Raw genomic sequence first — 24,144 nt, 5'->3', positions numbered from 1 at the left:
TCACTGCGCATGCGCGTCTCCCCAGCTGCAGTACCGATTATTGTCCACACGGCGGCAGCAGCGAGCCCGGAAAAATGCACCAACGCGCATGCGCGGGCTACCGACTGTGTCCACCTCAGCAGCGAGCACAAAAAAAAAATTGTGCCAGTGCGCACGCGCGACTCCCTAGCTGCAGTACTGCGTTTTGTCCACCGGGCGGCAGCAGCGAGCACTCGAAAGTCCGCCGCTGCGCATGCGCGGCTCCCCACCTGCAGTACCGATCTCTGTCCACATGGCAGCAGCAGCGAGCACGGAAAAAAAATTGCGCCAGCGCGCATGCGCGACTCCCTGGCTGCAGTACCGACTTTTGTCCAGCGGGCGGCAGCAGCGAGCTGGGGGGAAAATGCGCCACGGCGCATGCGCGGCTCCCCAGCTGCACTACTGCATCTTGTCCACACGGCGGCAGCAGCGAGCACGAAAACAAATTGCACCACTGCGCATGCGCGGCTCCCCAGCTGCAGTACTGCATCTTGTCCACACGGCGGCAGCAGAGAGCACTCGAAAGTCCGTCACTGCGCATGCGCGCCTCCCCAGCTGCAGTACCGACTTTTGTCCACACGGCGGCAGCAGCGAGCTCGGGAAAATGCGCCACTGCGCATGCGCGGCTCACTGGCTGCCTTACTGATTTTTGTCCATCGGGCGGCAGCAGCGGGCTGGGGGAAAGTGCACCACCGCGCATGCGGGGCTCCCAAGCTGCAGTACCGACCTTTGCCCACACGGAGGCAGCAGCGAACACGAAAACAATTGCACCACTGCGCGTGCGCGGCTCCCCAGCTGCAGTACCGACTTTTGCCCACAGGCCTGCAGCACCGAGCACTTGACAGTGCACCACTGCGCGTGCGCGACTCCCTAGCTGCAGTACCGACTTTTGTTCACACGGTGGCAGCGGCGAGCTCGGGACAATGCACCACCGCGCATGCGCGGCTCCCCAGCTGCAGTACCGGCCTTTGCCCACACGGCGGCAGCAGCGAGCACTCGAAAGTCCTCCACTGCGCATGCGCGGCTCCCCAGCTGCAGTACTGACCTGTGTCCACCCGGCGGCAGCAGCGAGCACAAAAAAAAAATTGTGCCAGTGCGCACGCGCGACTCCCTAGCTGCAGTACTGCGTTTTGTCCACCGGGCGACAGCAGCGAGCACCAACAAAATTGCGCCACCGCGCATGCGCGGCTCCCCCCCTGAGGTACTGACGTTTGGTCGTCGGGAGGGTCGGAAGCCGGAACTGCAGCCCGGCACCGCGCATGCGTGTGCGCGCACCAGCGGCTCTGCCATCCCGGAGGGAGGTCCTCGCGTCCGGCTCTGCTCTCGCACGCTGCCCGTCGTCGGCAAGTAAAAATTCTGGGCTTGGCTTTGGCATTGTCCTGTAAGGGAAAGCTCTGGGTCGGGATGTCAGTTGCTTACTTGCTGTGGAATGGTCGTGTTTTTCAGCAATCGTTCCAAATAGAACGGGTTGGGTGGGGCAGGGCAGAGTAAGGGTCTTTGCAGGCACCTGGGAAGTAAAGTCTTGAACGTAGAAAAGCTTAAAGCATTTGCTGGACAGGAGGTTTCTCTGTACCCACTACATCCGTTGCTTATTAGCAGTGACCCATGTTTGTAAGAGTGCCGTGTGGAAGTGTGAACATTCGTTACTGAACTAAAACTGCTTTGGTTCTGTGTAGAAAGCAGAGGAACTACAAAACAACATATCCCCCCCCCCTTTTTTTTTGGTTAAACGTACCGTGTTTGCAGGGCCTTAGCTTTCTATTGCCAGACTGGGCAAAGCTTCCCAAGCTCAGTTCCCCCACAGTCACCAAAAGTCTCCCATAGTTGCCAGGATGGTGAGTTAGTTTTGGGCTTCTAGCCCTCCGTTCCGCCATTGTTTTAGTCAGATCCTGAATGCCGCTCAGTTAAAGACTCACGAGAATTGCTTAACATTTGCATTTGGAAGTCATGCTTCAAACAATGAATTTTCAACAAAATTTTTTTGACGCTAGCCAATGAACTCCTGTAATACTGGAGCAAAATGACATTTTTAGTGGCTGTTGAATCTCAGAGTGATAACATCGGCATCCCTGTTTGAGCCCTTACCGCAACCGTTGCAATGTTTGTTTACACGCTGCTCGGTTCTTTTGTAAAGGTGCGTAGCTGTGGGAGGTGCGTTATTCCGAAGGTGCTACGGCGCCGATGCTCTGGCTGTTGGCAGGAATGGGCAAAGCGGAAGGCTCTGTGGCTAGGGGAGAACGGCGTGGACGTGCGACCGCTCTCTCTGTTGCTCCGGAATTTCGACGGCTGGGTCGGGCTGCTAAATCGATGGAACGACTGGAAGACATTTCAGAAAAGTGAGTACTCTACTTCCCTTTATCTTTTAAAGTCGTCGTCTTTCTACAGACACCTGTCCACGGCTTAGATATTTGATTTGCGTGAAACAGACCCGGAATTTTGCTTGAAGTAGTGTTCTGATTCGCTGAAATTCCCCGTAGGCAGAGAGCAAGAATTACAAATGTTGCTTGGTGGTTGAAGATCTCAGGGTTGCTGTGAAAGCGAACTTGCCAGAATGAGTAGGAAGCAGCCTGAATTCCAACAGAGATACCATCTAAAAGGCCCTTTTCTTGACAGGAAAAGAGCTTCACGAAACGTCGGCGCTGTTTGCCGGGGGGCCTCCGACATACCTGTTCAGTCGTCGTGGGCTTTGTGCGATTCCCGCAGGCGCAATCTTGAAGAAATTTTGTACGGCAGCCGGTATCTTGGCTTACTTTCTATCTCGCGCTTGGTCGCTTGCGCCTGCTAAAAACTTAATGGAGTGTCAAATGAACCCACAGGAAAACGTCCTCAACTCGTGCTGGTAGGGCAAGCCCGCTGTAGTTGATAAAATGGGAAAATAGCACGCTGTTTTGAAAAATTTGCCTTGCGAGGACAAGGGCTGTCTCCTGGCAGGCAAGTGAATTCTGTGACTGATTCCACCGCTCCGCCCGGGCACTTGAAGGAGGCGGTCCCTAAGGCAATGCAATCTAAAATGGGGGTCGTTTGGGGTTTTTAGTCATTTCTTAGGGATGTGAGGCTCGTGTGGGTGTTTAGCTTGTCCTGTTCTTTCTGTTCCTAATTCCGATCCCACTGACGGGCGTCAAAGAACGGTCGTGTTGTAGTCTAACGGTGTCGTCTACCGGGAGCTGGTGGAAGGCCAGGGCTTAGGTAAAGCCGATAAGGAGGATGCAGGCTGGAAAGCGGAACGTCTAAACGAGAATTACTGTCCTTGGGAGAGAAGCACATCCTGAAGAAATAGGTAAGCTAATTAAAATGGTTTGGGAACCATCCGAAACAACTAGTAGGAGCGTGATAAGAAGCACCCTCCCGCAAACTATCCTCGTTATCATCCTAAAAGTCACACCCCTCGAGCTGGAGACCCCGGCCCGAGCAGAGAGCCCTCACCGCTCAGCGTGCGCAGCACGTTAAAGTAGCGCTGTAGCTTTAAGTTGACATAAGAGAAATGTAGACCGATAGAAAACTGCTTTGTGTGATTACTTATGCATATGCATAGCTAGACCGTATAAATACTGTACTTGTATGACCGAACTCTGTGCTAGCTTTGCGGAGCTACCGCCTAGCGCCCATCTCTGCGCAGACATGAAATAAACATACCTCTGCCCTGTGTGTATATTGGCATCTCGCACACCGGGCAAGCGACCTCACGCTTGTGGGATAACGGTTTTGGCACCCCAGATGGGACCGAGCCGACAGCCTCGCCCGGTTCGTCTTGCCGCATCCGACGGGGAGAAGAGGTCTGAGCGGACTCCGGCGCGCACCGACCTGTCGACCGGGGACTCCTTCAGCTCCTCTCCTGCAGTCGGGCGGTGGCGACACAACGGTGCAATGCTAGTGAAAAGAGGTATTTTTGGGGGATAGGAGAAAAGGGGGGTAGGGGCAAGACCTCTCGGGAAGCAGGCACCCTCTGTTCTGTTCTGGGCTCTGCATAAGACGCAGCAGGAAAGATAGGTGGCAGTAGCGTAGTTCTGTTTGTTTCTACACGCTGTCCTGTTCAACAGAGGGAGACGTCCCTCGTTCTGGTTTGTGTAGAAATGCTGGGTTTTTCGGTACCGATGTGGGCGCTGCTGCTTCCCAGGAGGCACCCCTTTGCTCTCCTCTAGGATGCATCCTGAAGCATTGCAATAAATTTGGGGGAGATCCCACGACTAAGAATGGGCTAAAACGATATTGTAATCAACGGTGGCCACGATCTCGATTGGAAGATGGTGAAAAATGGCCTGAGGATGGATCCTTGAAATATAACGCTATATCAGAACGAATGTTGTTTTGTCGGAGAACGGAAAACTGGGATGCAATGCCTTACGTGGATATGGTTTTTCCGTTAAGATGCGATTGGGATATTAGGAAGAAAGGTGGTTTAGTGGATTCTAAACATCAGGTTGGAATATATGCGTTAAAAGAGAAAAAGGGTTTCCCTTTTTCGTTTTATCGAATGGGAAAATTCGGAAGAGGATATTCAGCTGTTGGTAGCTCCTCCAAAACAGCCAGAATCTGATAGCTCAAGCGATAATGGAGTTGTGAGTGCTGTCTCTAAAAGAACAAGGGGACAGAAACCGATAGTTCAAGCTCCCCTCAGCCAGGCTCTAGGGCCTGAAGGAAGAGCGGTATCCGTACACGTACCTTTTACCGCCTCTGATTTGTTAAACTGGCAACGGGCAGTCAGATCCTATCGAAACAATCCAGAGGGAATGTATAGTACTGTTAATCACGACTCATAATCCTAACTGGGGAGATGTACAGGCTCTCCTAGAATATTTGTTTACCCCTGAGGAGAGGAGAACAATTTTAGAGAAGGCTAGAGAGGGACTGGTCCAACAATGTGTGTGTGCGTGGGGGGGTGCCTAATACCATTACGTACCCCCCAAAGGAGGATCCGGAGTGGGATCCAAACACAAGTGTGAGGGATTACAGAGGGTAAAGGAATATCCAAAGTTAATTGGGTATGGGATTCAACATGGAGTGCAAAAGCCTAAGAATTTATCTAATCGGATCTCGATCCGGAAGATGATAGCAATTCAAAGTTATTGAACACGCCGTTTATTGGTCAAGCGGCAGCAGGTATAAGAAAGAGATGACAAAAGGTAGAGGGCGAGGATGGCATGACAATCTCGCGGTTCTTGTCAGTCGCGTATAAGGTACGTAATAGTGGGGAGGAAACAGAAGAGAAGGAGAAGCGGGGACGAGTAACGCCGCAAGCTTCTTTGTTGGCTGCCTTGACAGAAGACCGAGAAAAAGGGAGAGAAAATACACGAGGTGAATTTTGTGGGCGAGAAAGGGGCCGTAGCAATAAGAGTAGAAATGGTTATGACATTCCCCTGGGAATGAATCGGCGTGCAAATCGTAAGCGAGAGGGCCGTTGGAAAAAAGATTGTCCGCCCCGTCTGAGTCATCTCGGGAAAGAGAGACAGAAGAAGGGGTTGGAGTCATGACGGAGATTGGGTTGGACCGAAGGGGGCCGGAGGAGTCTATGAAAGTTTCCCCAGACGATCCTCTGGTTCCAGTCAAGCTGGGGAATGAAAGACTAGATTTTTTAACTGATAGTGGAGCCACACATGCTGTAGTAAGTAGTTGTAGGGGACCCCTTAAGCAGAACTAAAATAAGCGTTGTTGGTGCAACAGGGAAAAAGACTTGAAGGCTGTTTTTACAAGCTATGGAATGTTCCACTGGAAATACTAAATGAACTCATGAATTCCTTTCTATGCCAGCATGCCCCCTAGCATTGCTTGGGTGGGATTTACTTGTAAACTGAATGCACAACTAAGTTCTTCTGAAGACTCTGTTCAGTTGACTCTGTTCAGCCCGCAGGGGACGTCGCCTGTTTGTGGCGGACGCCAGCCCGAACGGGACCTCGCCTGTTTGGGGCACACCGATGGCGGGCGCTGTCGCCAAAAGGCAAAGCAGGGTCATAGCAGAGTTTTCCATTTCTGGGGATGGGCTCAGCCGTCTCCTGCACAAACTTCTGTCATGTAGCAATGGGGATGGTAGCTTTCTTTTGATTTCTTGAAGAACAAGAGGATGATGGAGCACGTTACAAGAGCATGATCATTTTCTCTTCCTTTGGCAGCACAGGCACCCAAGGCCAGCCCGCATTCAAGGAACAGCACGAGGATATCCGCGTCGACCGTCAGCAGAGGAAGGAAGCTTCTTTGGGAGGCTGAGGCGATGAAGCAGAGTCCTTAATTGTTCTGTTTGATTTTCAGCATGGGTGCGGGGAGGGCCTGGGACATGCCAAACATGGTCCCGGACAGGGGAGCTGTCTCTTACGTGGGAGGCTGTGAGAGCTATCATGGACACCACCGGACCGGCATCCTGTAAGGGTGCTTTCACATGTTTTCTTGTTTAGAGGCCAACCTTGGCTTTGGGCCGTAAAATAAAGTCTGCCAGGCCGGCGCCAGCTTGGAGGCAGCATCTGCCCACAGCGGTGCCAGCTTGGTGGTGGTGTCTGCCCGTGCCGGTGCCAGGTTGCTGGCTGTGTCTGGCTTGTGAGGGTTGGGGTAATGGGCCCCCTGTTCCCGATGGGCTCCAGCTGTGGCCCGGGGCAGCACAGGTGGGACCCATGAGGTGAGGATGGGGCTGGGCCCAGGGTTTAAAAGGGGCTGGGGCTGGGCCAAGGGTTTAAAGGGCTGAGGAGGGGGCTGGCCCTGCTGTGCCGAGGGGCTCTACGTGGGGAGGGGGCTGCCTAGGCATGCCTGCCTGCGGGAGCTGGCTGAGGAGTGAAAGGAAGGGGCTTCCCCAGGCAGCTGCCTCCAGCAAGGAGCAGCCGGTCCCCGCAGCCGGGAAGGATCCCTCCCAGCCGTCCCCGGCAGAGCGCACCACCGGCACGTGGTGCCGGGAGCTCGGTGCCCCCATGGGCCGCACACGTGAGCCACCGTGTCTCTGGGAAGCCTCTTGGGAGAGGAGCATCGGGGCACCTGGGCGGGCGAGGCAGCCGGCACTGTGGAGGAGGAAGGGGCAGGGGCCGAGAGAGAAGCCCCGGGGCGCTGAAGGTCTCCCGGCGGTGGCAGGAGCTGCGGTGAGTCGCGCATCCCTCGCGTGCCTCCGGGCCCCTCTCTGCCGTGCTTCTCCAGACCTCTGCCTGCCTCCTTGCCTGTACCTGCCTCTGTCTCCCTTTCAGGCTGTTTGGGGAGCTTCTCCCCAAAGCTTTTTGCCCTTCTGCTAGCGCTGCCCTCCACACCGTCACCTTCTACGTTTCCTTTCTATGCCTCTCCCTTTCCAGCTCCCCACCTGCTCTTATTTCACTCTTCCCGCACTGCCTTCTTCCGCATTGCTGGGGAAAATGGCATTTCGAGGTCTCCCTCTGTGCAGTGGCCTGTCTCTCTTTGCAGTGACTCCCTCTGCTCTGCACCCTGTCTACTTTTTTCTAGTAAACTGTCCCTATTTTTCATTTTTTTTACCCTCATAATTCTTCTCTTTTTGAAATTTTGTTTCTAGGTGTACTCTTATCTTGTTTTCTGTCTCTCTCTTTTTTTTTTTTTTTAAATTTTTTCCTGTATCCTGTTGCTTTTAAAATTTTCATTCTGTGTCTACTTTAGTCAAGATGTCTCTCCCTGTTTAATTGTTTCCTGTCTGTCCTGTACCCCGTTGCTTTTAAATTGTCTTTCCTCGTCTATCTTCATCCGGTTTGCTGTCCTCATTTTTTAATTTGTTCTAGTCTGTGCTGTGCCCAGTTGCCTTTAAATTTTTCTTTTTATGTCTCCATCTACTTGGGTTTTTTGCTATTTTTTTTTTCCTCTCTTAATGTCTTTTGAATTGAAAAAGCTTTTGAATTTTTGTTTCTATGTTCACTTGTATGTATTTTTTCTGTCTCTTGTTTATTTTTTCCCTATCTGTGCTGTATATTGTGACCTGTAAAATTTTTTTCTGCCTACTTTTACCCAGATGTCTAACCCTATTTTTTAATTATTTCCAGGCTTTCCTGTGTCATGTTGCTTTTGAATTTTTTTCTATATCTCCTTGTATCCAGTTCACTGTCTTTATTTTCTCTTTCATGCTAGCCTGTGCCATAGCCTGTCTCCTGGTTTTGGCTGGGATAGAGTTAATTTTCTTCCAGGTAGCTGCTATAGTGCTGTGTTTTGGATTTTAGGATGAGAATAAGATTGATAACACGCTGATGTTTTGGCTGTTGCTAAGCGGTGTTTACACCAGTCAAGGACTTTTTCAGCTTCCCGTGCTCTGGCAGGTGCACAAGAAATGGGAGGGGGCACAGCCAGGACAGTGGATCCAAACTGACCAAAGGGCTATTCCGTACCATAGGATGTCGTGCCCGGTATAGAAACTGGGGGGAGTTGGCCGGGGGGTAGCGGTCGCTGCTCGGGGACTGGCTGGGCGTCGGTCGGCGGGTGGTGAGCGGTTGTATCTTTTTTTTATTTTCCCTCCCTTGGGTTTTGTTCCTCTCGCTCTCTCTTGTGGTTTTCCTCCTCATTACAATTCATTATTATTATTCCTACTATTTTGTTCCGATTATTAAACTGTTCTTATCTCAACCCACCAGTTTTCTTGTGCTCTTCCAATTCTCTCCCCCATCCCACCGGGGGGGGAGTGAGCGAGCGGTTGCGTGGTGCTTAGCTGCCGGCTGGGGCTAAACCACGACACCCTGTCGCTTTTTAAATGTTGTTTCTGTGTCTTTGTTTATTTAGTTTGCTGTCCCTCTATTTTATTGTTTTCTTCCTTGAAGGCCTTTGTTTTTCAGTTTTTCTCTATGCCTGCTTTTATCTAGTTTGCTCTTCCTATTTTTAAATTTTTTCTCCTCTGCCTCGTACCCTTTTGCTTTTTCAGTGTTCTTTCTGTATTGACTTTTATCGAGCTGTCTGTCCCTGTGTTTTTAGTTCTCTCTGTCTTGTCACATACCCTGTTGCTGCTTAAATTTTCTTTCTGTCTTTTATTTTTTTCTCTTCTCTCCATTCATCCTGAGGCGTTAGAGGGTCTCCTCGGCATGCTGTTATTTCTGAAGCGTAACTTGTACCCCTCTGGCTTTGTAAGAACATCTCCTCCCTCTTCCTCAGAGCAGTCTCTTTGTCCTCTCCTCCATCTCGCTTGCCTCCAGTGGGTCGGCGTCTCCCTCGTCACCTCCGTACTCTGTTCAGATCCCCTCCCCAGTGCCTTTGTGCCCTCAAGCCGCCTTCTGTCTCTCTGGCCATCTCGGCACCCCTCTGTTTCTGTCGCGACGCTTCCTGCCAGCGCCCTTGTGGTCCATGGCCATCCTTTAGTTCTGCAGCGGGCTTTGTATCTTTCTTCTTCAGAGACAACGCTTCCTCAGGCTTCCGTTTTCCCTCAGAGCACTCTTGCCTTCCCTCCGCCATGTCGGATGCCTCTGTTCGGTCCCCGGTCCCCTGAGGACATCTCTACTCCGTTCAGATCCCCTCCCGAGGACCTCATTGTGTCAGCAATCCTTTGTTTGTCTCTTTGTCCACGTTTCCCCCGACCCCCGGAGCCCCCTCGTTCCTGTCATGACGCCGCCCGAGACTGTCCTCGTGCCCCACGGCACCCTTCCAGCTCTGCAGCCCTCTTTGTGTCTCTCTCTTATTCGGACAGAACCCCTCCTCAGGCTGTCGTTGTGCCCCACAGCTCCCTTACCTTATTCACTGCTGTCTAGGACATCTCTGTTCGGTCGCTCATCCCCTGAGGACATCGCTGGGACACCCTCTTGAGTTTTGCATTGCCTGCCAGAGCTGCCTTCTGTCTGTCTGTCTGTCTGTCTGTCTCTCTCTCTCTCTCTCTCAGCAGCCGCCTTGTGCCGTCACCGTGCCTCCTGAGGCCGTCCTCGTGCCCCGCAGCCCTCTGTGGCTCTGTAGCACAATTTGCACCCTTCTTGCTCCCGAGAACCATTCCCGCTGACATCTTTCATCTCCAGAGCACTCATGTTGTCCTCTCTGCTAGCTAGGACACCTCTGTTCAGTCCCTGGTCCCCTGAGGACATCCGTAGTCTGTTCAAATCCCCTCTGGACTTCTTCACCACGCCCTCGAGCCTTCTTGTGTCTGTCCCTCTCAGAAGCCCTCTGCTACTGTCACGATGCCTCCCGAGCAGCACGCTTTTAGCTCCGTAAGCCCCCTTTGGACTCGCTTTGTTGCCATCGCGCCTCTCCTAAGATCTCTGTTCCCAAAAAAGAGTGTTCTTGTTCTTTTCTATGCCATCTAGGATGCCTGCCGAGCTCCTCAAACCGAGCTCCAGGGACGAGGCCGCCGCTCGGCCTAGGTCCCACGACTCAGCCTAGGCCCCACAGCTCGGCCCTGCACCTCGGCCGCTCGGCCTCGGCCCTCACACACGCACGCACACGAAACCAGAGAACCTTTCCCTCACAAAAATACCTAGGGATGGAGTTAATGAGAAGACAGGAGACTCTGCTGATCAGGCACAGGGCATGGCCAGACAATCCTACTGACCAGCAACCTATTTGCGTGCCACCAGCCCTTTTTATCCCCTTGTCCCTCTCTTTTCCGATGCTTGTTCCTCCCCAAACTCCTCTGCTACCTCCCCTTCCCCACCTTTGGTTCCTCCAGTAAACAGACCATAGTACATCCTGTGCGGTCCCCACGTGCGTCCCACAGCCTTAGTCGGCAACCTTTCTCAGTCTGTATGGTGATCCGGAAAGCCGCTCCCGTCTACTCGTCGTGACGAGTGTCACCCCGTACCGTGGGGCTGGCGGCTCTGCCGGGACAGCTCTGGGAGGAGCCAGGGCAGGGAATCCGTTTCTCTGGCTGGGTCGCTGGGGTGCCTTACCTGGCACAGCGCCTCTGTGTGACTTGGGGTTTATGGAGACAAGCTTCTTATCACATAACCTAGCAGGGAACCGCACTTAAAAGCTTTGGAAAAATGCTCTAAAACTAGAATTGTCCAATGACCTTAGGAGTTGGATTGGTTTGTAGGATAATCCTATCAGAGGCATCGACTTGAAGACGGCTGCTTGACCCATTTTGTTGATTTCAGGCGTGTTGTTTGAAGGAAGAATGTACAGAAAGGGCCGAGGAGGTGCGACAAGGAGACAGGAAAGAGCAAGTAAGTTTTGAGAGAGGGGAAGAACCTCAGCGCTGCGAGTGACTGAAGGTGCTAAGGGCGAAGAGATTTTTGGGTTAGGTATGCGCATACGAAGGTCTGGGTGGGAATAGCGCACAAACAGTAGTAAAATACGGTTAGGGAAGCCAAGATTGCTCCTCCTTCTGGGCCCGTGCACGCGCCCTTGCTCTTGCAGACGCAGACACGCTGGAGCTGCGGGGAGGCAGGCGCGCAAGCCCGCCTGGAAGCAGGCTTTGGGCACAGGGTCCCTCGGCTGAGGCGGTGCCGGTTAGTGGGGGGAGAGCCCTGTGTGTTGGGCAGGTGAGGGGCGAGTGAGGCCGGAGCATGGCAAGGGCTGGTCCGGGCTGTTTGGTCTGGGGCAAGCGTGGACAGAGGGGACAGAGAGGAGGATCTGAAGGAATACGGGTTGTGAGCTCTTCATTCCCAACGAGGTCGCTGAGGGGCAACCCCTACGGTACCCAAGGTACGGGCGAAGGTCTGGGGCCAGCACAAACGGTGCTGAGAGAGGGAGTTTCCATAGGGTCTGGTGGTGGCTGCAGGCCGCTTCCCATCACAGAATCACAGAATCGTATAGGTTGGAAAAGACCTTTAAGATCATCGAGTCCAACCGTAAGCCTGACACTACCAAGACCACCACTACCCCATGTCCCTAAGCAAACAGCGACACTGAGCCCCGTGGCATGCTGCGCAGCCCTTTTGGTGTGCACCAGTTTGTATTCGGCCGTGCCCTGGAGCCCTCTGAACTCCTGAATTCATATTTTAGGCTCCCCCGAGTCCTGTGTGTCCCAAGGCCCTGTGTTTGTCATACAGCGTGCCGCAATGCTTCCTGTTTAGCTTTCCTCCCATCCCAGAGTTTTGCCAGTGCTTTTTTGGTGTGCTCTAGGGTCAGCTGTTTTCCTCTCTGTGGGGCCCAGGCCCCCTCCCCCCCACCTTCCTGTGCCCCCAGAGTCCTATGTTTTCCTTGTCACCTGCTGATGGCTTCCTCCCACCCCAGCATTGCACTCCAGGGCTCTCCCTTTGTTCTCGTCCCCTTTTCTCTTCCTGTGCAGCCCAGGACTCTCCCTTTGGCTTTTGGCAAGCTGCCCTCAGGAGCTGGGGCACCCCTCTGCTGTCCCAGCGACCACAGGTGTCCCCAGTGGGGCCGAGGGCAATAGCCTGTGTTCTCGGTGGGATGCAGCTCTGGGCCCAGGGCCTGGGGCTGACCAGCCTCTGGAGTGGCCAGCAGGGCTGATGGCTATGGTGCCCGTGTCCCCACGGGCTGCAGCTGTGGGCCGGGGGCTGCTGAGCTGGGCTACTGCCATGAGTGTGGTGTTCACATCACCCCAGCAGGGTAGGTCCAGGACAACAACGCCAGTGCTGAGCAATACATGCTGGGACCGGGACTGAGGCTGCAAGCACAGAACAGGTGAATGGGGCCGGGGGGGGGGGGGTCCCTGCCACCGGGGACATCCCGGGAAGGTGACACAAAGGGGAGGTGGGGCGGGGGCAACAGCGACCGGGTCCAGGAAGACCCGCACTAGGGCCAAGGAGCGGAGGGTGCGGCGCCGGGGTCGCGGGTGGCCCAGAAGCCGAGGGGATGGGGGAAAGCTGATGCACCGGGACAGGGGGGAGGCCGCACAGGGACACGCGGGGCTGCCTGAGCGCTGGGGCTCACCGGGGGGTAGGGGTAGTGCTGGGGAAGCTGCTGGGTCGGGTCGGGGCCCTGCAAAAGGGTGGTCCCGACACAAAGCCCCGCCCTCCCCGGGTGCGTGTCTGTGTGTGTGGGGTTTCCAGGTCGTGCGGAGGGGTGCGGGGCAGGTGGGGAAGCATCGGACCCGAAGCGGAGCCGGTGGTGGTGCTGGGAATCCCGGCCCTGCGAGCCGGCCTCCGCAGGCGCGGCGGGGTCCCGCGGGTGCTGGTGAGGGGAGGAGGGCGTAGGGGCCGGTGTCCCCATAGGGTTAAATGGCACAGAAGGCAGCAGCCCGCAGCATGCTGGGAGCTGTAGTCCTGGGGTAGCCAGCTTGTGGTCGGGCACGTTGTTGGCAGGGCATGCCGGGAGATGTAGTCTTTCGGCAGGGAGGTTCCAGCCAGCCCCGCTGGTGTGTGCAGCACGCCGGGGTGCGTCCTCGCCCCAATGCTGGCCTCCGGGTACCTGCCGGGGCCGGCAGCCGTCTGCCGGCGGGGAACGGCCTCGGGCACGTGGCGCGCGGGGGCGGGGGGGGGTGGTCGGGCGCGCGGCGGCGCCCGCGCTCACTGCTGCCCTCTGGCGGAGGAAACGCGGTACTGCAGGTCCGGCACCGCGCATGTGCGGTGGGGTGCCGCCGTGCTCACCGCGGCTGCCGTCCGCCGGTAACGGCAAGGCGGTGCCGCGGTGCCTGCGAAGCGCCGCCGCCGCGCTCGTTGCTGCCTCCCGGTAAGGAAACGCCGCCGCTGCCGCCGCCGCGCGTGCACGCTGCCGGCGGGCGCTCGGCGCGGAACTGCAGCGCCGGTGCCGCCCTGGGTCCGCGCCGCCCGCGGGGTGCACGCTGCTGCCGGTGCCGCGGCGCGGTACTGCAGCGCCGACACCGCACAGGAGCGCAGCGGCGCTGCCGCCTCCGCCGCTGCCGCGGCGGCACGGCCGCAGCGCGGTGCCGCCGCCCGGCGTTCGGGCGCCAGCCCTGGCCCCTCCGGCGCGCCGTCGGCGGCCGGCGCATGCGCGGTGCCCGGGAGCGGCATGGCGGCGCGCTGGGCGCGGGTCTCGGCGGCGGCGGGTGTCCTGGGGCAGCGGTAAGGCGAGCGAGCCCCTTTGGCGGGCGCGGGGGTGTGTTCTGCCCGCTGGCTGCGGGACGGGAAGCCTGAAGCTGCCCGCTGCGGCAGGCTGCCGGTGTGCCGGAGGCGAGCTGGGTCAGGGCAGCCCCAGGGAGTTGCCCGAGAGCTGAGAGAAGGGGAGAGGGGAAGAAGGCGGACACCCCCCCAGGCGCAGACGCCGGGCGGCTCCCCGCTCCCAGAGCTCCCCCTGAGCCTCCCCCGGCCCCGCTTGCCCCCCCACGCGCAGCTGCCCCCAGCTCCAGCCCCTCCCCTGAAGCCTGTCCCGTAGCCCCAGGTCGCTCCCAAGCCCCGTCGTGCCGGTGGCAAGCTGGCCTCCCGCGCGTCTCGAGAAGCCCCTGCGGAAGGAGAGGCTTCAGCCGGGGGCGATCTGCGGTAATAACGGTGTCTGCTTCTTCTTTCCCTCTCCCAGAGGCTGCGCTGAGGACACGGTCGTCCCTTCCTCCCCTGGGGCTGCCGGTGACGGCACCCGCCTCAGGCTTGCGTGGATTGTCTGTGCCTGGCCTGGCTCTCCTCGCGGCGTGGGGGCGAAAAGGGACGGGCGGAGCGCTTGCTGGCTGTGGACAGGAGCTGCCGCGGCTGAAGCTGGAGAAAGAAGCCAGAGAAGGGTAAAGAAGAAGAAATGGAAGGCCGTCTGGCGGCTGCCTCCCGCTGCAGGCAAGAGAGAGCCTGCCTCTCCGGGTGAGGAAGGATCCCTCCTCGTAGTCCGCGGCAGGCCAGGCCGCCAGCGTGCACCGCAGGGTCTGTATGCGTCAGCCAGCGCGTGGTCTTGCTCCCTGTCCCTGTCTGACAATCTGTGTCCTGCTCCTCGTCCTTCTTTTTCCCCTCTCTCTATCGTCCGCCATCCTTCTTCCTGTCTGTCTTTTTTCTCTTTCTATCCTTCTGCCCCAGCGCTTCTTTCTCCACCTCTCTCCTGCTCCCTGCCCTTTGCTTCCTCTCCCTGACCCTCTTCCCTGTCTCCGCTTTTTCCTTTCTCTCCTTCTCTGTCCTGCTCCCTGGCCCTTTTTTCCTCTGCCTCTGTCCTCTAGCGCATGGCTTGCTTTTTTTCGCCTTTTTCCTTCTTGGTCTCTTTGTACAAATCTGACCCTTTCTTGCTTTCCCAGTCCCTTTGTCCTGTTCCCTGTGGTTTTTCTCTCTCTGTCTGTATGTCCTGCGCCCTGTCGCCGTCACGTTCCTCTGTTCTTCTTCCTCTCCTTTCCCCTCCACCTCTCTACCCCTCTGTCCTGCTCGCTGACCCTGCCTTTTCTTGCTCCATCTCTCTGCAGGGCTTCTCGTCCCTGTTGTGTTTGATTTCCTCTACGTCTCTGACCTTTTCTTTCGGCCTTTCATTCTCTGGCGGCACCTCAGTCTTCTCCCTTGTCTTCCTTTTCTCTTTCCAGTCCTCTGTCCTGCTCCCCATCCCTGTATGAAATAGGGGCGGGTGCAGGCTCTGTTCTCTTGGGACTGTCGGGGGAAAAAGCAGCCCCGGGCCGAGCGCTCTCCTGGGGTTCGTCGGGGGGTTTTGGGGCCGAACCCGTGTGCGAGCCGGGGGGAGTAGGGGCAGCCCCATCTGGCTGTCAGGTTCTGCTTGTGGAGCTGGGCAGCCTCTGCCGCTCCCGGCGCAGGTCGGGCAGCGGCGGCCCGGGGGGCTCCTGCGGCGCCGGGCGGGTGCCGGTGGCCGGAGTGGCGGGGAAGGGCCGCGGCTGCGGTGGGCGGGGGTTCCTGGAGGCGGCTGGGCCCGGCTCCCCGCAGGGGTGCTTGGGGCTGCGGGGGTTTGGGGTGCGGGCCCGGCACCCCCAACCAGTGCCGGAGAAAGCAAGCCGGAAGCAGCCGTAATAAAGCGATGCCCTGCCTGTGCTGGTGCGGCCCTGCAGAGGTGTGGGGCCGGGCCCTCCGCAGTGCCCAAGCGCTCCCAAAAAGTGCACGTGTGGCCCTGGGGGTGCAGGGCTGTGGGGTGGCTCCGCTCCCCCCACCCCGCAGCATCACGCATGGGGACCGCAAAGGGGTCGGAAAGCAGAGAGGGTGAGCTGGTTTGGGGCCTGAAAATGGAGAGCGGGTCTTGTGTTCTCGGGGCTTGAAAAGAGGCTGAGGTGGCTGACTTTGGGGCTGAGAAACAGCTTGAGTCGTGCGTTTTCAGGACCTGCCAGAGGGGACCGAGCGGTACGTTTTGGGCTGAGGAGCAGAGGTGAAGTGCTGCATTTGTGGGACTCGAGAACAGGCTGAGCAGGTGGGTTTGTGGGCTCAGAAATGGGAGCTGGTTTGGGGGCCCAAAGCAGAAGCCAGTTTGGCTGTTTGCGCAGGGCGGGGGGAGGGCGTTGGGGGCTGCGGGGGAAAGCAGAGGGTGGGCAGGGTGCACGGACCCTCCCTGGAGGGTGGGGCTCTGGTCGCGTCGGAGCCCAGAGTTCGGGAGGCCGGCGTGCCCCGGGCCAGCCTCTCGGTCTGAGGTGGCCTCTGGGGGGAAGGGTGCTTTTCAGACCCCGCACGCCCTCTTGGAGCCCAGCTCTTCTTTGTACGCTGCTGAGAATAGTTCTTAAGTACTTAATCGTACAAACTGATGAATCGGTATTTCCACAGCGTCCAGCTGTGATGTTTAATAGTCATATTCAAGTTCTGACAGCGACCGCTTTCCGAGCTTGTCCAAAGCCCAGACTGTGGCAAATAGCTGGAGCTCGTAAGGAGAAGGAGCTGAAATCCAGCGGAGCTTCGGTGCGGAGCCGGAGCTTCGGTTAGCCAGAGCTGTAGCGAGGAGGAGCTGGAAGGAGATGGGGTGTCCGCTGTCTGGAGCGTGCATTAGCCAGAGGCAACGTTAGCTGAGCGGGGGCGGCCGTGAGCCGGAGCGTCTATTCGCTGGAGCATCCGTCGGCCGGACTGCGCTCCCAGCGGGGCTGCAGAGCGGCCGGGCGCAGGCCGGGCTGTCCCCAGCAAGCGTCTCTGAGCAGCAGGGAGGCGAGCGGTCCTTCTGCCAGCGGGGAGCCTGGCCTCTTCCCTCGGGGATTAAATCCACGCCCTGCGCCCCTCCCTGCATGGAGGGCGTCTCCCGGTCCCGTTCCTGGGGGTGGGAGCGAGGTGGGGTGCCCCGGCTCTCCTGGGGCAGCCCCGCTGCGAGGGGGCGCGGGCGAGGCGGCAGCGGGAGGCAGCGGTGTCTCCCGGTACCTGGCAAAGGGGAGAGGGGCCGGTCGGTTGGAGCTGCCGGGGTGCACGGCCTGGCCCCGCAGGGCCCTCTGGCAGAACCCTCCCCTGTGTTTTCCCCGTCGGCTGGGTGTGACAAACAGGATCATTTTTTGCCTCCTCTTTTCCCAGTGTCACCTTCGGCGTCACGTGCAGAAAATCCCGCGTGGTCGGTCCCGCTTGCCGCTCAGGGAATCGCGCGTATGGGGCCGGGGGAGCGGGGAGAAACCTTTGCGAGTTCAGGGACGCTACAGATGCTCCACCTGAAACCCAGAGAAAAGGCAAATCTGCTGCCAGTGCAGAAAAGGTGATGAAGACCTGCGGGTAACGGAGCGTGCCTCGTTCCTGGATTGGTCCCTTGGCAGTTCCGAAGGTTTTCCTTTCGGGTAAAAGAATGAACTTTCATCTCGGATAAATGAAGAGCTGCCTGTTACCTTCTTCAGGGTCAAGTGTTTCTCTTCTGTTTGTTCAGACTAACTTTACGGGCAAGTTGGCAAGAGCCTTTTCTTTTTATATGCACAACTACATTGTTAGTAACCTATGGTGTCAGTAGAGTTAATTTTGGAGCACCTAGACGCCAGTAGAAATAGAGTGAGTGAAATGTGATGGAAACTGACATTTCAACTTGATTTTTATTCCTTTTTTTTTTTTTTTCATTAGAGCGTTGATGGCATGCTGTGCTGTGGGTCAATCCGCATTCTCTTCCGTGGAGCCTTCAGTCTAGGAGTTTTATGTAAAAAAAGTTTGTCCTTCCAAAAAAGGACTAGTCATTCCTAGGCTTGAGGTGTAGACTTGGAGGGTCTCTGAAGTCCGTGATCAGGATTACAGCGTTGCTGCTCTTTGTCTTCACTTTCGTTAATTTCCCCACTGCTCGGTGGTGGTTGGGAGCCCCGAGTTGTCGTTTTTTTTTCCGTCTCTAACACATTTTTTTTCCCCCAAGGAGACGCTATGTTTAAAAGGGAATGAGTGTCCTGGTTTCGTCTGGGATAGAGTTAATTTTCTTCCTAGTAGCTGGTAGAGTGCTGTGTTTTGGATTTTAGGATGAGAATAATGTTGATAACACAGTGATGTTCTAGTTGTTGCTAAGAAATGCTTCCACTGGTCAAGGAGTTTTGAGCTTCCCGTGCTCTGCCGGGCGCACGAGAAACTGGGAGGGGACACGGCCAAAAGAGTTGATGGAAGCTGGCCAAAGGGCTATTCCGTGCCATCTGGCGTCACGCTCAGTATGGAGACTGGGGGGAGTTGGCCGGGGGATAGGGATCGCTGCTGCGGGAGTGGCTGGGCATCGGTCGGCGGGTGGTGAGGGCTTGCATCCCTTGTTTTTTCCTGGGTTTTGTTCCTCTCTTGCTCTCTTGTTGTTTTCCTTCTCATGATAATTCATTCTTCTTCTTGTTTTGTTCCAATGATTAACCTCTTCTTATCTGAGGCCACGAGTTTTCTGACTTTTGCTCCTTGGCTTCTTTCCCCCATCCCCTGGGGGAGGGTGAGCCAGCTGCTGGGTGGCACTTAATTGCCGACTGGGGCTAAACCACAGCAGTTAGTTTCCTTCCAAACGTGTCAGTCAATGCACTCGAGTGATGATTATTAAAACCACCAAAACGGCACCTGTCTTACAGATCTGGACTCCTTCTGAACACGTATCCATCGCACGCAAGTGTCATTGGGCTACAGATCATCTGCACTTCACGCTTTGACAAGACGGCGTGCTGAGACAGGGATGAGCTCTGAAAGAAAAAAGGTACAAGGTCACGGGGTTTTTGGTCTGTTTTTTGTGGGGGGCGCGTGTGTGTGGTTTAAAAAGAAGAGTGCGACGCTGAGTGGCGGCAGCCTGCAGAGCTCTCTTGCTGCCTGAGCTCTCCTTTTCTTCTCTCTCACTCCTCTTTCATGACTGTAATTGGAATTTGGACAATGGTAGAAGAGCAGGTAAGTTACTTGCCTGTGTAGATGTGCTGGTAATCCCAGGAAGGTCAATGCTTGAAGCCGTAGTGAATAACTTGGCCGCAAGTAGAATTTCCGAAGGAAGAAAAACAACGGGAAGCAAATAGCAAGTTACCGAGCGATTTGCGTGGGTCCACCACATGGCAGTTTTATTGCCAAACGCTGCTGGGCAGTATGCTCCAAGTGGCTCTTTTTGGTAAACGTGAGTTTTCAGGAAGTTCAGGGTTGTGCGTGGCAAAACGTGTCCCTCTGTTTATGTATGCCGCTACGTAAACGTCCAGCGGCGGGGCTGTTGTTCCCTGCTCTCGATACTGCCACGGTAGTGCTGCGGTATTTAGACCCAAGAGAGGGCTTTAGGAAGGGAAGGAGAATGCCTGTTTTCTGTGAGGGCTACGAATGCTGACCCTTTTCTCTGCCGCTTTCCCGTGCGTGCGATGAAGCGGTTTTATTTTTCTCCCTTGTTCCTGGTCTAAATAGTTCTGAAGCTGTCGCTGCTGTGGGATTGCAAGTGGTGTTTCAAGGTTTTTGTGGGGTTCTAGTTACGGATCGCTTCTCCTGTGGCGAAGTGTCAAGATACGGTTTTCAGTGTAAAGCTTCAGAAACTGCATCCGCTGAAATCAGCGTAGGTGAAAGTGATGTTGCGCGTGCAGCTGTGCTCGCAGGGATGCTCGGCGGCTCCTCCTCAAAACAGCGAGGGGCGTGTGGCCGTCCGGAGGGTTGCGCTCTGGGTCTGAGGGCGTGCCGTCTTCTTGCTGCGCTTTTTGCTGCGCAAACCAAAGCTGCCCGTGAGACAAATAAAGGCACGCTTGTCTAAAAGTGCCCAAGCTCTAGCGGCCTGTATCGTCAAGTGTACCGAAGATGATGCAAAACACTTTTTCCTCTGCTCAGTTGTAGTCTTCACCAAGCTTCACCAAAAAAGGAAGCTTTAGATTCCTACCCAGCTTTATGCTAAAGGTTTTTTTTCCTCTCTCAGCAGAATGTCAGCCGCCACCATTTCGCCGTGGTCGCCCTTTCTTCTGCCAGGAAAGTGCAAGACGGACGGAAAGGATCCGTAGTGGTCTGCAAGTCCACGGTATGTCTACGATGTGTGCCTGCGTTTTTCCGAAGGTACTCGTAGCGGGGACTTGAAAGTTAAGGTGAAGAATGTGCCAACTCTCCTTCTGTAGTTTTTCTGTGAAGTATTTCAACACAAATACTACGGATAGAAAAAGGCGTGTTCTGGAGCGTGCCTACGCAAAGCTGACTTCCCTCCGTTTCTTTTCTCTTCCCGAAAGCGTAATCTTCTGTTTCTGTGCGCTTCCTATGAAATGATACTGTGAAAATAATTTTGTACTAAAAGAGGAAAGAAACTGTTGGGAAGAGTTCAGGTGTTCAGAAGAAAGAGCCTTTGTTTTCCTGGGAAAAGCTTTCTGCTTTTTCAGTCAGTAAGGTTTTAAAATATCTTGTAGGAGTACTTGAAAAGCCTTACTGCGATCCTAGCATCCGTACGAAAAGCCGTCAAGGTCAAAGAAGAGACGTGGCCAAAACGGGACAAATGGGCGTCGCTTCCGCGTGTTTTCCAGGCTTTCCCAAGAAGCGTTAGCAGCCTTGTAAGTACCGCCAGTGATGTGGTTTTGGTGAGTTACTGCTTCGAGAAGGTCCTTTTTCCTGAAGCTACGGTGTGTAATTTTTGACTTCAGTTGGGAAGAGATTTTCCCGACTGGCAATCCTTCTCATTCAAAGAAGTTGCATTTGACGAACTTCCCATCGGAGCGGCTGGACGTGCCAGTAGAAGTCATCAGCAGCAAGACTTTTCACTCTCTTTAAAAACACCCAGAAAAGTCAATTTCCTTCCAAGGACCCAAGCCCAGCACGTCTTCCAAAAGCTGATGGCATCGCTGGTCTTTGGTTCTCGGTTGCAACAGCCGAGATATGATGGAAAGGCGTTCCTCTGCATGCTTCGGTACAGCCAAAAGCATTAGCAAATCTGCCGGTCCCTTTTGGTAGCCTGATGTATTGCAGCACTGGGGATTTGATTTCTGCGCCCCCCTTCCCCCAGTGAAACCGTCTGGGGATCTCTTATCTCACTGACTTTTCTATCAAACTGGAACTTTAAACAGAAGTTAAAATGGTGTCATTGACAAAGTGACTGGCACTGTTGAAACTGTAGCTGCCCAATAGCTGTGGCATGCAACTTAGGAGGTGTGTTTCAGCAGTGAGGTATTTGTTCTCCGTGTTTCAAGAGAGAGGCAACTGAACGTTACGGGGTTTTCCCCAGTATTTTGACGGCGTGCTCTGCAGTGCTTTATTTCTGCCTCTCTTTCCATGGCGCGTTTCCCTGGCGCTTGAGTAGCGTCTCTCTTGGGCAGCGCAGCTGGGCAGATGTCACTAGGAGGGACATAGCGCACAACCCCCCCCAGTCACGTTATAACCGTGCATTTTGGAGAGAGATGGTTTAACGGTATCCCAGCTGTGCAAGGTAAATGAATGCAAAAGGAAACTCAAATGCTTTTCTAGTGTAAGTCTTGTTGTTGGATGTATATAAACATACGGCCACCTTTTTAGCGTAGAGTGAATTACTGAGATGTGTTCTTTATTTTCCATGTTACTCTCTAAAGGTTTACACTTCCCTTTCAGCTTTCTTGACCGAGCGAGCAAGACGTGCAGCAGCAGCAGCAGCCGCGAGGGCCGTAGCCGTTGTGGTGGATCCGTAAGCGTAGATTCTGATGACGGTCCGGCCTTGTCCTGCAGCCTCACCGGGTTGTCTCCCTGCAGCAGTGCTGGAAGGAAGCGATGAGGCGTTTTCCAAGAGCAGCAAGAGCGTTCACTTGTAGGTGAAGAAGGTGTTGAAAATCCTACCGCTTGGTCTCAATAGGGATTTGAAGCGTTGCAGTCAGTGTAGCTGTTAAAGCGTGCGCTGTATCTGGAGCGGACCCGTTTCCCTAGAATCCTGCTTTAGCTCAGCTCCTCTCCTATCCCTTATTCTGACTGAATCCCTGTACTTTCTGCTGTGCTGTTTTTTTTTCATGTGCTGAAAGGGAATGTGGGGTTTTTGTTTTTCAGCGGTCTTGCTGTAAGCGTCTGGTGGTGCTCCCTAGATCCCCCCGGCCAGGTTTCCCTGCGGGTGGTGAAGCATGGTGAGGGTCAGGGGCCAGCCCTGTGGCTGGAGGCTCCTGGCTCTGTGTGCGGTGGGTGCCCCGCAGGTGGTGGGGAGAGCCCGGGGCCGAGAGGGACCGGGGCCGTTTGTTGCCCTGGGGAGCCCGTCGCAGCGCGGGAAGGGAGGGGGAAGATGGCGGAGCAGAGGCCGAGCGAGAGACGTGGCACCGTCCTCGGGCACGCTCCCCTATGGCGTGGGGCGGCTGCCAGGCTGCGGGACAGGGGCTGGGGGGGCTGCCCCCCCCTTTATTTTCTAGCGGAGCTCCCCTTTTTTGGTGGGGCATGTACATATGTAAATGGCCTGATGAAAGTAAGTGTAACCAGATGTAACCAAAATTGTTAGTTTGTTCTTTTGTAACTAAGCAACATAGAGATAGGAGCAGGTTAGACGATGCTTTAATATTGTGTTTGTACACCTATGGCTATGGCTATGCTACTATGCCCAAAGACAATTGGACAAGGAGTAGTACGGTCATGCTGCTACGTTCCCAGTACAGCCCCAGCCCATCTTGACAAAGAGTCAAGGGTGGTTAGAATAATTGGTTTGTGCTAAGGGTGCCGAATCATTGTTAGGAACCACGCACCATGAAGAAGGGGAGCAAGTTACATAAGCAAGGTGGGATTGCGCATGTCCAGAAGAAGGGGTCGACTAAAGGACGCACCTGTACGGCCACCAAGGACCACCAGAGACCCCCACGGAAGCCCCTCGGAGCTCAAGGACGCATGCGTAATGACCACGCAAGTATGATAATTAGTTCCGGGAAATAGAATGAATATGCATTATCATTCCAGGAGACTTGATGCATATGTATGTAACTGGACAATGTAAGTTTCGGCTGATGTAACCTGCGGTATGCACGCTAGGTGGAGCGATCCCCCGTGCATCCGGTGCCGTAGTAAAGAATGCCTGCTTCTTAATACTACATTGGTGTTAAGGAGTTTGATTCCCGATTTCGGTGACATAAGGAGGTGGCAGTTGGGGCAGTTTCCCTTGTTTTGTTTGTCTTTTGGGTGTGACGAAGAAGAGGGGAGGCTGGGGAGTGATGATGTCTATTGGGGCACCCCAGTGTCACTGGGGGGGACGATGGTGATGTGGCAGAGGAGCAGGTTGAGTGGGGGAGGGGGGTCACGGGACAGTTCACCCCCGAAAGGGGGTGACAGCCCCCAAATGCCTGAGAATTGGTGGGGAGGGATTAAATAATGAAAAACTGTAAATAGGGGTGTGAGGCATTGAAGCAGAGAAAAATCTCTCATTTTTATGTATATTGAAAAATTTTATTTATATATACGTAAAAAGATTTGACAAGAAACCCCTCTGTCTACTCTATTATATAAAGGATGGTAGAATATGAAAAAAATCTAAATCGAGATATATAGGGTGATAAAATAGAAAAAGAACTCATATATATGACTAAAAAAAGGAGTTTAAAAGTGCATAAAAAGAGGACGTATACGAAGAAATTTTAAATGGCAACAAGGCAGAGCGAGCTCTCCCCAGCTGCAGTACCGACTTCTGTCCACACAGAGGCAGCAGCGAGCACAAAAAAAAAAAAAAACACCCCCAAACCCCCAAACAACCGCTATCGCGCATGCGCGGCTCCACAGCTGCAGTACCGACTTTTGGTCACCGGGCGGCAGCAGCGAGCACAAAACGAATGCTTCAGCGCGCATGGGCCTCTCCTCAGCCGCAGTACCGACTGTTGTCCACAGGGCGGCAGCAGCGAGGTCGGGCGAAGGCGCCACCGCGCATGCGCGGCTCCCCAGCTTGCAGTACCGAGCTTTGTCCACAGGGCGGCAGCGGCGAGCACCTGAAAATGCGGCACCGCGCATGCGCAGCTCCACAGCTGCAGTACCGAGTTTTGGTCACCGGGCGGCAGCAGCGAGCACAACACAAATGCGCCAATGCGCATGCGCGGCGCCCGGGCTGCAGTACCGACATTTGTCCACCGGGATGCAGCAGCGAGCCCAAAAGACCCACCGCGCATGCGCAGATCCGCATCTGCAGTACCGACCCTGTTCCCCTGAGCGACAGCAGCGAGCACTTTAAAATGCGCCACTGCGCAAGCGCGGC

The 24,144-nt window shown here is 55.2% G+C and overlaps 1 protein-coding gene across 21 annotated transcripts; it reads left to right on the top strand.

Moving 5' to 3' along the window:
* The first annotated feature begins 1,262 nt into the window (after nucleotides 1-1,262).
* LOC140645862 (uncharacterized) lies at nucleotides 1,263-22,996 on the top strand. 21 transcript variants are annotated; one of them, XM_072849341.1, is made up of 15 exons: nucleotides 1,263-1,361; nucleotides 2,153-2,354; nucleotides 2,632-2,754; nucleotides 3,143-3,295; nucleotides 3,733-3,863; nucleotides 6,123-6,369; nucleotides 6,795-7,070; nucleotides 10,922-11,051; nucleotides 12,396-12,474; nucleotides 14,266-14,594; nucleotides 18,617-18,738; nucleotides 19,912-20,010; nucleotides 20,387-20,527; nucleotides 20,618-20,880; nucleotides 21,555-22,996. In XM_072849341.1, the coding sequence occupies exons 11-15, from the start codon at nucleotides 18,718-18,720 to the stop codon at nucleotides 21,712-21,714; spliced, it is 684 nt and encodes a 227-aa protein (XP_072705442.1). In that variant the 5' UTR covers nucleotides 1,263-1,361; nucleotides 2,153-2,354; nucleotides 2,632-2,754; nucleotides 3,143-3,295; nucleotides 3,733-3,863; nucleotides 6,123-6,369; nucleotides 6,795-7,070; nucleotides 10,922-11,051; nucleotides 12,396-12,474; nucleotides 14,266-14,594; nucleotides 18,617-18,717; the 3' UTR covers nucleotides 21,715-22,996. The 21 variants fall into 21 exon arrangements, 19 of the variants coding, with proteins under 19 accessions (XP_072705442.1, XP_072705439.1, XP_072705440.1 ...); XM_072849338.1 differs by lacking the exon at nucleotides 1,263-1,361 and having other exon boundaries at nucleotides 21,555-21,747; nucleotides 22,647-22,996; XM_072849339.1 differs by lacking the exon at nucleotides 1,263-1,361 and having other exon boundaries at nucleotides 21,555-21,751; nucleotides 22,647-22,996.
* The last annotated feature ends 1,148 nt before the right edge of the window (nucleotides 22,997-24,144 follow it).

Source organism: Ciconia boyciana, unplaced genomic scaffold (genome assembly GCF_034638445.1).
Source record: "Ciconia boyciana unplaced genomic scaffold, ASM3463844v1 HiC_scaffold_40, whole genome shotgun sequence".
Classification (NCBI taxonomy): domain Eukaryota; kingdom Metazoa; phylum Chordata; class Aves; order Ciconiiformes; family Ciconiidae; genus Ciconia; species Ciconia boyciana.
Note: the sequence above shows the minus strand (reverse complement) of the source record. Positions and strands in the feature narration are given on the sequence as shown.